The sequence below is a fragment of the Bombina bombina genome, chromosome 3 (genome assembly GCF_027579735.1).
Source record: "Bombina bombina isolate aBomBom1 chromosome 3, aBomBom1.pri, whole genome shotgun sequence".
NCBI lineage: Eukaryota > Metazoa > Chordata > Amphibia > Anura > Bombinatoridae > Bombina > Bombina bombina.
Genome location: NC_069501.1, coordinates 64,580,398 through 64,593,671, shown reverse-complemented (window position 1 = coordinate 64,593,671; position 13,274 = coordinate 64,580,398). Strand labels below are relative to the sequence as shown.

Genomic DNA, 13,274 nt, shown 5'->3' with positions numbered 1-13,274 from the left:
ATAAATCTAGCCCTAAGTGCTATTGCATTGTCTTTTTATTGTGCATTTGATTATTATGCAAATCTACTGTATCTCCTTTAAATGTATTTATTTTGTGAGGTTAAAGAATATGTAATGAACCACTTGTTTTGTCATTTAGATTCCTCTGGCGATGACACACTTTTGACGCTTCAGGAGGTGTTGTTGGAGACGCTGCATTTTCCACCAGGACATCAGGAGTCACATTTTGGTATCAAAACAGAGAGAGTAACTTCAGCGGAATGTGTGCACGAGCCCATTAAAGTTTTAGGGAAAACAGAAGATCTGGAACTGGATAAGCCTGACACGGAGTCTGTAAAGACACAACAAGAGGAGACTCTGAAAATCCAACCCTCTGATGACCCATTCCATGAAGACCAGGTCTGTAAACCGCATACACGTGATGTAGCAATCACTTCTCTGTCAGACAGATACAGTACCCAAAAATTTTCTTTTATGATTCAAGTACAGAATACAATTTTAAACAACATTCCAATTTATGTCTATTATCTAATTTGCTTAATTCTTTAGATATCCTTTGTTGAAGAAAATGCAATGCACATGGGTGAGCCAATAATGAGAGGCATCTGTGCAACCACCAATCAACAGCTACTGAGCATATTTAGACATGCTTGACAAACAAAGGATATTTTTAGAATAAAGCAAATGGGAAAGATGTTTTAAAATTGCTTGCTTTTTCTGTATCATGAACAAAAATGTTATGTCCCTTTAATGTTATCTTTGTTAGGTACAGAAATGCTAATTGTGGCTGGGTAGTTGAATTAAAGGGACAGTCAAGTCCAAAAAAAACTTTCATGATTCAAAACGGGCATGTCATTTTAAACAACTTTCCAATTTACTTTTATCACCTATTATGCTTTGTTCTCTTGGTATTCTTAGTTGAAAGCTAAACCTAGGAGATTCATATGCTAATTTCTTAGACCTTGAAGGCCGCCTCTAATCTAAATTCATTTTGACAGTTTTTCACCACTAGAGGGCATTAGTTCATGTGTTTCATATAGTTAACGTTGAGCTCATGCAAGCGAATTTACCGAGGAGTCAACACTGATTGGCTAAAATGCAAGTCTGTCAAAAGAACTGAAATAAAGGGGGCAGTCTGCAGAGACTTAGATACAAGGTAATTACAGAGGTAAAAGGTGTATTAATATAACAGCGTTGGTTATGCAAAACTGGGGAATGGGTAATTAAGGGATTATCTATCTTTTAAAACAATAAAAATTCTGGTGTTGACTGTCCCTTTAACATAACCAGCTTTTTCAGATACAAAATCTCTCACTCACTGCTACCTCAACTAGGAGAACGGGCAACATTACTTATTTCATATAACACAATAAAGGTAAATGAGCTGTTTGCAAAGAATGAAATACCCCACTGCAGGTAAAATAAACCATTGAGTACACATTAAGGCCAGATTACGAGTGCCGAGCTAACAGTTACATGCAAGCAAAAAAGGGGTTTATCGTATTACAAGTTGAAAGTAAAAAAAGGCAGGCACACATATAAACATATATTTATATATTTATATGCGTGTACATTTATGGAGTTATATGTGTGTATATGTATTTACAAACATATATACACAAATCAACACATACAAACATATGTACACATATATAGACATCTATACTATAATCGCGTTTGTAACGTCGCCATCGGCAGTTGCGCACGCATCCTCAAAAGAATGTTGGTTGCGCGAGGCAGCCAAAAGAATGTTGGCTGCGCACACAGCCAAAAGAATTCACCTGGATGCAGTGAAGCTGCATCCAGGTGGATTCCGAAAATGACAGGGTGGTGAAAGAATCCACCATTTTCAGGATGCAGCGAAGGCAAACGGAGCATTACAAAAAAAAAACTAACTGCCCACAATAAGTATTAAAAAAACTAAACTAACCGCCCGCAATAAGCATAAATAAAAAACTAACCGCCCGCAATAAGTATTACTACCGAATAAAAGTATTACCCCCTAAATCCGCCAACCCCAACATCGCAAACTACCTAATACATCTATTAATCCACATTGCAATTAACATAATAAATCTATTAACCCCTAAACCTCCAAACCACGCAACGCAAATAACTAATCACTTAGCCCCCTAATCTAACACCCCCTAAATTAATCCCATTACATAAATTAAAATAATCCTAAATTACAATTAAAATAAAAAAACTAACATTACTTTAAAAGTAAAGAAAAATAAGTTTAAACTAATCTAAAATTATAGAATATAAAAAGTCTAACATAACAGAAAAAAAAAAAATCTAACATTACACAAAATAAAAAAATCTAACATTACACAAAATAAAAAAATGAAACCTTATCCCAATGAAAATAAAAAAGCCCCCCAAAAATAAAAACACCTCCTTATCTAAGAATAAACTACAAATAGCCCTTAAAAGGGCTTTTTCTAGGGCATTGCCCTAAAGAAATCAGCTCTTTTACATTAAAAATAAATTTTTAACAGTAAAACCCCCCCACCCATCAAACCCCCTAAAATAAAATAAAAAAATCTAACACTAAAAAAACCTAATCTACCCATTGCCCCTAAAGGGGCATTTGTATGGCCATTGCCCTTAAAAGGGCATTCAGCTTTTTTACTTCCCTTAAAAGGGCATTCAGCTCTTTTACAGCGCCCAAATCCCTAATCTTAAAACCCTAACACTAAGCCCCAAATAGGTACTCACGGTTCCTGAAGTCCGGCGGAGAAGGTCTTCTTCCAGGCGGATCCATCATCTTCTATCTTCATCCACAGCGAAGGCGGCGCAGAGTGGAGCGGAGGTATGGAGCAGTCTTCCCAGATGTGATGATCCTCAGCGGCGGCGGTCCTCAGCGGCATGGAGGTCCTCTTCATGCGATCGTCCGCCGCACACTGAAGATTGAATGCAAGGTGCCCCATATTTATTGGGGTACCTTGCATTCCTATTGGTTGATTTTTTTTAAACCATCTAATAGGATGAGAGCTAATGAAATCTTATTGGCTGATTTGAACCGCCAATAGGATTTCAGTAGCTCTAATACTATTGGCTGATTTCAAAATTTCAGCCAATAGGAGTACCAGATACCCCAAATTGATTGCGGTACCTTGCATTCAATCTTCAGTCTATGACGGATATCGGATGAAGTGGAGTCTCCATGCCGCCGAGGACTGCCGCCGATGAGGACCGCCGCTGAGGATCCAGGCATCGGGAACACAGCTCCGCACCTCTGCTCATCGCCGCCTTCACTCTTGATGAAGATAGATGGATCCGTCAGGAAGAAGACCTTCTCCCCCTGACTTCAGGAACAGTAACTACCTATTTGGGGCTTAGGTTTAGGCTTTTTTTTTTTTTTTTTTTGGGGTGTTTTTTTTTTTTAGATTAGGGTTTTTTTGGGCTTGAAAAAGAGCTGAATGCCCTTTTAGGGCAATGCCCTTACAAATGGGTAGTTTAGTTTTTTTTAGTGTTAGTGTTTTTTAATTTTGGGGGGTTTGGTAAGTGGGGGGTTTCTACTGTTTGGGGGGATTTAGTATTTTTTAGAGGTAAAATAGCTGTATAACTTAAGGCAATGCCCTACAAAAGGCCCCTTTAAGGGCTATTGGTAGTTTAATGTAAGATTAGGGGGTGTTTTTGTGGGGGGATTTTTTTATTTTTATAGGGATATTAGTTAAGGTTTAATTTTTTTATTGTGGATACCTTTGTTTATGTTTTTTCTGTAATTTTAGGTTTTGGTTTTTTTGTAACTTTAGGGGGGTTGTAGTTTTTTAACATAGACTGCCCTCTAGGCAGACTTATCGCCTAGTATATATATTAGTGCATCGGAGCCCTTTGCTGTAAAGAAGATGAAAACATGAAAAATCATATTTATACAATATTCATATTTAATATAGCGTTTAACTGTTTATTTACTGTAAATATTTCACATTCCAATGTTCTGCACATAAGGGAATATGTTATTTGTATTTTTAAATAGATATTCTGATATATATATACTTATACTGTATATTTATATATATATACTGTATATATATATGTATATATATATATATATATATATATATATATATATATATATATATAGAGAGAGAGAGAGAGAGAGAGAGAGAGAGAGAGAGAGAGAGAGAGAGTGAAAGATGGGTGTAGAGACGGCGTTGGGGATTCCTAGAAAAACTTAGTAGTGTAGTGTCAAATTGCAGCACTAGAGAACCTATCAAATGTGATTAGTAACCCTATAAACTAATCACCTGATAGAACTACTACTGACCAATTCAATGGAATTTACAGGTTATATCTTAAAACACAGAATAGCTAAGAAGACAGAAAGTGCACTTTCTGTCTTCTTAGCTATTCTGTGTTTTAAGATATAATCTGTAAATTCCATTGAATTGGTCAGTATTGCTTCTGACTTGATAAAGGAAGGAACTCTTCCGAAAGCTTGTCAACTTATAAATGTATAGTTAGTCCAATAAAAAAAGTATCATTGCTCAATGCAATACTCTTGTTATTTTGATATCTAAATCTCTGGACTAACACGGCTACTCCAATCAACGTATATATATATATATATATATATATAAATAGATTTATATTGTACGAAAATACCAAGAGATATATGTAGAAATATGTATTTAGGAACAAATAGAAGATATTCTGCTATGTAAAGAACATTGTGATTTTCATATTTTCATGTCATATTAGCGCACTTGAGAATATGCGATCAGGTTTGCGAATAGGGTGTTAGTTTTTTTTCCCCCCACTTTTTTTGCTCCATTGACTTATATAGGGGAATAGGTTAACGAGATTGTGATATTTGACGTTTTGATTTCTACGTGCATCCGATTAGCACAAGAGCAAAACTTTTTTACTTTCAACTTGATATATAAGCACTACTCGATGTGCGTAAAAAGCTTACTTCTAACTGCATTAGCACGCGAGAAGGAGCGTTCAATACCGCTCTACTTGTAATCTGGTTTTAAATGTTGCTTTAAGCCTATCTTCCCAAGACTTAAAAGACCATCCTGGAGTCATTTGATGACCATCAAGCTACTTTAAGAGTCATTTGCACATTATCAGGCACCCATCAGGCTTGTAAAGTAATCAGCTAAAGTAAAACATTCTGGGTGATTAGTAGATTACATTACTGATTATTTCACAAGCATGAACAGCCAGTGATTGACTCCAAAGTCATCTCATTTAAATATTTCGGCCTGTGAGCATACTTCAGGATGGATTTTGATGACTAGTCTGGAGTATTCAGTTACTCCAGGAAGATCATCCTTTTTGACTAGGGTTAGAATTATAATATCGGTCTATGAGACCTATATTATGTTGTCAATTATTTTTTTCTTATAATTTGTCTCTGCATTATCAACACAGCTTGTCTATCTGTAGCTAGAAAGTCACTAGAAACATAGATTTTGGCAGATAAGAAGCATCGGCCTAACAAGTCTGCCCATATTTCCTATAAAGTGTAACCTAATTAGTATAAATAGACTTATGCTTAGCCCAGGCATGAAGTCCCCCACAGTGCTTGTCTTTACCACCTCTAATGGAAGTTTATTCCATGAACCATCTACCTTTACTGTGAAGAAGAACTTCCACAAATTACTCCTAAACCTGCTACCTTTTAACTTGAGATCATGACCCTTGTTCTGGAATTGCTCATTTTGTGAAAAATATTCACAGCCACAACTTTATTAAGCCCCTTAATATAGTTGAAATCTTGTGTCATATCATCACTTTCCCTTCTTTCCTCTAAGCTATACATGTTTAGGTCATTGAGCCTTTCTTTGTAAGTTTTATTTTTAGACCATGTACCATGTTAGTAGTAATCAAATAGAGAGATATAAAGGACTAGATTATGAGTGGAGCGCAAAATTGTGCTTTTGTGAGCTCGATATTCACACTTCACTCAGTAATACCAATACTGGTGTATGACAAGTTAGGCGCAATGCGAACGCGACCTTGTGTTTGCATTGCCTGGAAGCCTTGCACTCATGAGGGCACTCTTCCATAGGTTCCAATGTGAGCCTTGTTCTCATGCCATCAGATGTGGCAAAACACCTAGCGCAGCACGGGGGGGCAATTTGCGCAGCATTGGGGAGCAAATAAAAATACACATGTATATGAATATATACATATACAGTGGGGAAACAAAGTATTTAGTCAGCCACCAATTGTGCAAGTTCTCCCACTTAAGAAGATGAGAGAGGCCTGTAATTTTCATCATAGGTATACCTCAACTATGAGAGACAAAATGTGGAAACAAATCCAGACAATCACATTGTCTGATTTGGAAAGAATTTATTTGCAAATTATGGTGGAAAATAAGTATTTGGTCACCTACAAACAAGCAAGATTTCTGTCTCTCAAATACCTGTATCTTCTTCTTTAAGAGGCTCCTCTGTCCTCCACTCATTACCTGTATCATTGAACTTGTTATCAGTATAAAAGACACCTGTCCACAACCTCAAACAGTCACACTCCAAACTCCACTATGGTGAAGACCAAAGAGCTGTCGAAGGACACCAGAAACAAAATTGTAGACCTGCACCAGGCTGGGAAGACTGAATCTGCAATAGGCAAGCATCTTGGTGTGAAGAAATCAACTGTGGGAGCAATAATTAGAAAATGGAAGACATACAAGACCACTGATAATCTCCCTCGATCTGGGGCTCCACGCAAGATCTCACCCTGTGGGGTCAAAATGATCACATGAACGGTGAGCAAACATCCCAGAACCACACAGGGGGCCTTGTGAATGACCTGCAGAGAGCTGGACCAACGTAACAGAGGCTACCATCAGTAACACACTACACTGCCAGGGACTCAGATCCTGCAGTGCCAGACGTGTCCCCCTGCTTAAGCCAGTACATGTCTGGGCCCGTCTGAAGTATGCTAGAGAGCATTTGGATGATCAGAAGCAGATTGGGAGAATGTCATATGGTCAGATGAAACCAAAGTAGAACTGTTTGGTAGAAACACAACTTGTCGTGTTTGGAGGAGAGAGAACACCATACCTACTGTGAAGCATGGGGGTGGCAACATCATGCTTTGGGGGCTGTTTCTCTGCAAAGGGAACAGGACGACTGATCCGTGTACATGAAAGAATGAATGGGGCCATGTATCGTGAGATTTTGAGTGCAAACCTCCTTCCATCAGCAAGGGCATTGAAGATGAAATGTGGCTGGGTCTTTCAGCATGACAATGATCCCAAACACACCGCCCGGGCAACGAAGGAGTGGCTTCGTAAGAAGCATTTCAAGGTCCTGGAGTGGCCTAGCCAGTCTCCAGATCTCAACCCCATAGAAAACCTTTGGAGGGAGTTGAAAGTCCGTGTTGCCCAGCGACAGCCCCAAAACATAACTGCTCTAGAGGAGATCTGCATGCAGGAATGGGCCAACATACCAGCAGCAGTGTGTGACAACCTTGTGAAGACTTACAGAAAACGTTTGACCTCTGTCATTGCCAACAAAGGATATATAACAAAGTATTGAGATGAACTTTTGATATTGACCAAATACTTATTTTCCACCATAATTTGCAAATAAATTCTTTCCAATTCAGACAATGTGATTGTCTGGATTTGTTTCCACATTTTGTCTCTCATAGTTGAGGTATACTATGATGAAAATTACAGGCCTCTCTCATCTTCTTAAGTGGGAGAACTTGCACAATTGGTGGCTGACTAAATACTTTTTTTCCCCACTGTATATTTGTGTTTATATGTGTATATACATATATATTTACAGTAAAAACACAGTCCCTCATTCACGTCCATGTAAAGGCACTTTCAGTGCTGTTTTTCTTCTTACACCCCACATCCCTGCACTTTAACCGCTTATAACTGCTTTGTGCAGTTTAAAAAAAAAATGCTCATCTTTATTTTTTTACCTTAGCTACTGTACACTTTATTTTGGGGTCAATTGTGGCACATTTTTGTAATTAACCAGAGGTCTGATCTCTGGTTAATTGCGCTAAGCACAAAGTGAAACCGCGAGCATGCAGAAGCATTAACCAGCCACTGGCTGGTTATTTAATATGCGCCTGTAAACGGGTGAATTTGCCCCTTTACAAGTGCAGGTTAAGATATCGCATATATAGCAAAAAACAAAATGAATTGAGCCTACTATCATATTGAGTATGAGATGTGGCACAGGTTGCATACCAAGAGCTTGGATGTACAAATAATATGTTACAGGGTAAGAATGTTACAAACATTGCAGGCCTGTCATGAAGCTGGAGTCAGAGTTAGGGATAGGGTTAATGTTCAGAGTATTGTTATTACAAGGACCAGAGTTAGGGTTAAAGTGATAGTAAATCCTAGCGTTTGTGAAACGCTAAGATTTACTAGTGAAACAAATAAAGGGGATTTTCAGTCATGAAGTATAAAATACTTCATACTGAAAGTTCCTTTATTTGTCTGAAGCATTCGCGGAACTGAGCTCCTCAGGCAGCCAACGCAGAACACTATTTTGCTGTGAGGTGATGTATCCACCTCTTAGCCAATAGCTGTGTGGGCCAGCTGGCATTATCCCGGATAGCTAGCATACTATTGGCTTAGATCACCACAGATAAAAATAGTGTTCTGTTGTGGGCTGCCTTAGGCGCCCAGCTTGGCAAACGCTTCAGACAAATAAAGGAACTTTCAGCATGAAGTATTTTATACTTCATGACTGAAAGGCCCTTTATTCGTTCCACTGGTATATCCTAGCGTTTCACAAACGCTAGGATTTACTTTCACTTTAACTGTTGATGCCAGAGAGGGTTGCATTTCTTCATCCTTTCTGGCAAGTAAGTGACTAAAAAGACATAACAGCATTTCCACTGGTAGCCCTAACCGTAGACCTATCCCAGACACATTGCTATTTGCAGCATCTAAAACTTGCTACACATCATTTATGACACATGCCATGATGCAACATGTTGATTGGGTTATTTTGAAGTACAGCATTACAATTTAAATTTGTTGTATTAAAATGTTATCCTTGAAATATAACATTTCCCTATTATTCAGAAAATAATGTTATATTTATTTATTTTTTATTTAAGGAGGATGATACTTCACTTATGGATCCATTGTGGCCAGATATTCAGCAAGAACTGAAGATAATTGAATCAGAAGAAGAGCTACCTATTCTCTCAGACTCAGAAAGTCCCCCAGAATATAACCAAGTTTTATCTCTATCTGATGGAACTCTAGAACTAGCTGAGACTACTAATCCAAGCAGTTCTTCTTATGACTTAAAAGAAAGTGTTATTTGTTTGGAACAAAATAATGAAAACATACCTAATTGTTTAGCACTAGATAATGTCCAAATTGTAGAGGAAAAAGATGACAATAAAAACCATACAAGTAATTCCATAACCCCACAACAATCAAAACTGGATATTTCTACAACTGAATCTTCTACAGATCCTAAAGATAATGGAAGTGAATGTTCTCTACCTCAAACAACCCAGATTTTTACAGGACAAGAAAAAATAATTTCTGATGAAGGAGTAAAGCAGAAACAGTCTAATATGTGTAAACAGGAAAGCAGCTTTGGTATTTTAAAACCTGTTCCAACAAAAAAGGATAGAGGTTTTAACAAAGTTGAGACACAAAAATTGGATGAGAGTGCTATGGAAGTGATTACGGAAGTTTTACCTTTGAGAAGTGAAGAAGAAAAAGTTCTGAAAACAGCAGAGAGAAAGTCTAATGAATCATTAGAGAATTATGATGAAATAGGTGCAGATAGTATGCAAACATTTGAGCTGGATGAGTCTTGGGAAGATCATCAGTGGGTGACAAGTCCACTGCACTCACCAAAATTAAAGAATGTACCAGAAAGGGAAACTCTAATACTGCCAAAAAGGAGGGGAACCACAGGGCAGATTTATAAACGACCAGAATTTACCCGGAGTCTTTCTCTGGACAGTAAAGATACCCGAACAACCCAATGGACTCTCAGACTTGTTGGTAGGAACAAACCTGATAGCCTTCACATAAGACCAGAAACTGATAACCTATTCAAGGAGAGCTATTGCATGGCCAAAGAAGAGTTATTGCATTGCCAAAAAATGGTGACTCTTCAGGAATTATCAAAAAATGAAAATAAAAATGAAACTATTTGCAGGGATCTTGATGTTAAAAATAGGCAGTCAAATAAGCCTATGTTAGAAATTTCTAATTTGAAGAACAGTGGGACTGTCAATTCTAATATGCAGTTTCCAACATTACCCTCAAATTCACTGGGCTGTTTGTCTAATGTGCTGAATGAAAATATGAGGTCTTCCGGCTGTAATCAAGAAAAGTCCATTAACACCACCAACTGCAGCAATGAAAATTCAGAGGAAAAACCCAAAACACGGCCTTCATCCCTAACTTTGGATACTGTTGTTCCAACAGGTGATTTATTTTCATTTGAGAATATCTCTCCTATTTCTGCACAAGGTCACAAGAATGTAGTCTCCCCCTCTTGTGCACAAGGTCGCAAGAATGTTGTCTCTCCCTCTACTGTACAAGTTCACCAAATTCTACAATCACAAAGTACAGTATCACCACTTAACTCCACGGATATTATCCATTGGAAGGATAACTCATGGAAATCACAGTCACACTTACATAATAAGGACACAGACTGGGACCATATGTCACTTACCCATACTCCAACTGCCCGCCGCAATTCAGCTCCTGTGAGCGTATCAGCAGTTAGAGCTTCTTTTATGATTAAAATGTGTCAGGCCAAGGCTGTACCTGTTATACCTCCAAAAGTGCAGTACACTCAAATCCCACAGCCCTTACAGATAGTACATACAGATGCTGAAGTTGTTGAGAAAAAAGAGATATGTCAAAGTGATTGTAACACAGCACCAAAACAGACTTTACCTCCTAGTAAAGGACAGAATGACATTCCAAAGAGCCCCAGTCCAGAGAAGAAGGCTGTTGAAGAGAAGGAAAATAATGATCCAGTTTCTTCAGACTCTTCCCATCATTCCAGTTTAAATTCTTCTATTGAGAATAGCCGGACTGTTTCTCAAGATGCTCCAGTACTTCGCAGAAAGCGCATCTCCGATGGGGAGCCTAGTGGAGACACACTACTGTCATCAAAAATTGAACGACCTGGACTCTCAAGATCTTCTTTCAGGTCCAGAACAGGAAGACCTCAGAGCCTTATTCTGTTTAGCCCTCCATTTCCAATTATGGACCATCCTTTAACTCCTGACTCAAGAATTCTGTTGTCACCAATAAAAAGCCCAAGTGAGACCACTTCACACGACTCATCTTTTGAAAACCAGAAAACTCCTGATGGGGTCATTCTCAGGAATAAACTGACAATCCCAAAAAATGGTCAAAGACTAGAGACATCTACAAGTTGTTTCTATCAACCACAGCGAAGGTCTGTTATTCTTGACAGCCGAGGTGGAAGACAGTTTGAATAGTAACCACAGAGGACTCTTATCTTTAATTCCTAACTTGTATTATTGCTCTTAAAATAATGATGGTAAATATTTTATATGATATAGTGAAGAGATCACCATATTTTGTTTCTGAGAACACTTTGCTACTGATATTTTATAAATGTTTCATTGTATTTTGTTTAGAGGTCAATATATAACGTGGCACGGTTTAGAACACAAAAATTACTAAATGTCAATTAGTACTAATTTAAGAAGCTACTGTTAAGTAGTATAATCTAAAGAGTTTATATTGACCCAAGATGATGGCTGTAGAGACATATTTGGCTGCGGTGCAGTTAAAGTATGTAGAGGGCAAAAAAGGGTGCAAGTCTCAAATTATGTCCATGCATGCACCAGCATTCATATATCTATATGCAGAGCAAATTTGTTTGGGGTAATAACTATTATGTTATTTTAGCATATCTGACCCTGTTCAGCTGGTTTGAAGTGAAGGATTTAAAGAAAAAAGAAATACATAGCACTTTCCACAGTGGGCTAAATATATACTTTGTTTTGCTATATTGCAAACACTTTTCAAAATAAATATTGACTTTCTTAAAAAAAAAAAACAATATATCAACATAAAAGAAGGCTTTTTGTATTTTTTTTATTTTGTTTTTGCCATATATAATGTATACTGTAATTTAGCATAAAGATATTACATATTTAATTAAAATAATGTAAAGATGTATCAGTTACTGCTAATATTTTGCTCTCTATTTAACCCTGTCTTTAATTATTATTTTTTCTTTTTTTTCTTCATGGAAGTAGATCTCTGTATAAGGTATACAGATTAAATTTGTAAATGTGCGGATGTTTGAGCAAGTATGGTCTATGAGAATAATGTTAAGTCTGAAATGCGTTGGGGTAAAGCATTGGCATTATTTCTTTGTGTTTATTTTTTTTACGTATTATAGAAATGTGTGACTGTATTATATGTACACAGATAAAAAGAGATTCTCATAATATTTCTATTTTGTTTAACTAAGTGTGAAATATCTATGCTGTGTTCCAGAAATGTATGTTGTACAATAATATAAATATGAAAAATATAAATAAATATATATGAGAATATTAACTGGGAAGCTGACCCTTTGAACTGGACAGTATAGGAAACAGAAGAGGCGCCAATATTCTTCTAAATGTATCACTTTGGTAAAACAAAACAAAACTGGAAAATATAAACCTCTAAAATTAAGCATTGAAGTATCAGTAGGGCAGAAATAGTGGGGAGCAGTGAGCATATTGCAGATATTGGAGTAAATCTTCAGTATCAGCATAATTTACTGTCCCCTGGCCGTGAAGGGTTAAAAAATTCAGAAGATATCCAATCAAGCCACTGATGTCTTTTGTTTTTTTTACATAGTTCATTGGTTATTGTTGCTTTGGTATCACATTGCTATTTCTATTGTTTTATCAGTTTATTTCATGATCTCAAGAATAAAAACAAGTTTTTATAAAAATGTATATTTTATCTCTTTTTTTCTTGTTAAAGGGACATTGAACACATTGAAATTGTAATATCAAATGATAAATTGTATATATGATAACAACTCTGCAATATCATTTCATTATTTATTTTGTCCCCTTTTACTGTAATTCCATTATGAAATGGAAGTGGAATGCACTGTCATATTCGGCACAGCGATTGGCTGCACATTATAGTGACCTATTTATAACTGTCTCTTATTGGCCACAGCAGAGAAGGTAACCTAAGTTACAACATAGCAGCTCCCGTTTTATAGACATTAAAACTTTACACTTATTTTGTCATTATTTAAACAGCTAATTAAACTTTAAAAAAATACATCTGTATGTTA

General features: G+C 36.9%; 1 protein-coding gene across 1 annotated transcript in view; it reads left to right on the top strand.

Moving 5' to 3' along the window:
• Window positions 1-12,921, top strand: part of ARHGAP31 (Rho GTPase activating protein 31) — a 529,752-nt gene extending 516,831 nt beyond the window's left edge. The window contains exons 11-12 of the mRNA XM_053705847.1: window positions 140-399; window positions 9,064-12,921. Of these exons, the coding sequence (XP_053561822.1) occupies window positions 140-399; window positions 9,064-11,436 (2,633 nt within the window). The 3' untranslated portion in view covers window positions 11,437-12,921. The remainder of the gene's footprint in view (window positions 1-139; window positions 400-9,063) is intronic.
• Window positions 12,922-13,274: the final 353 nt, after the last annotated feature.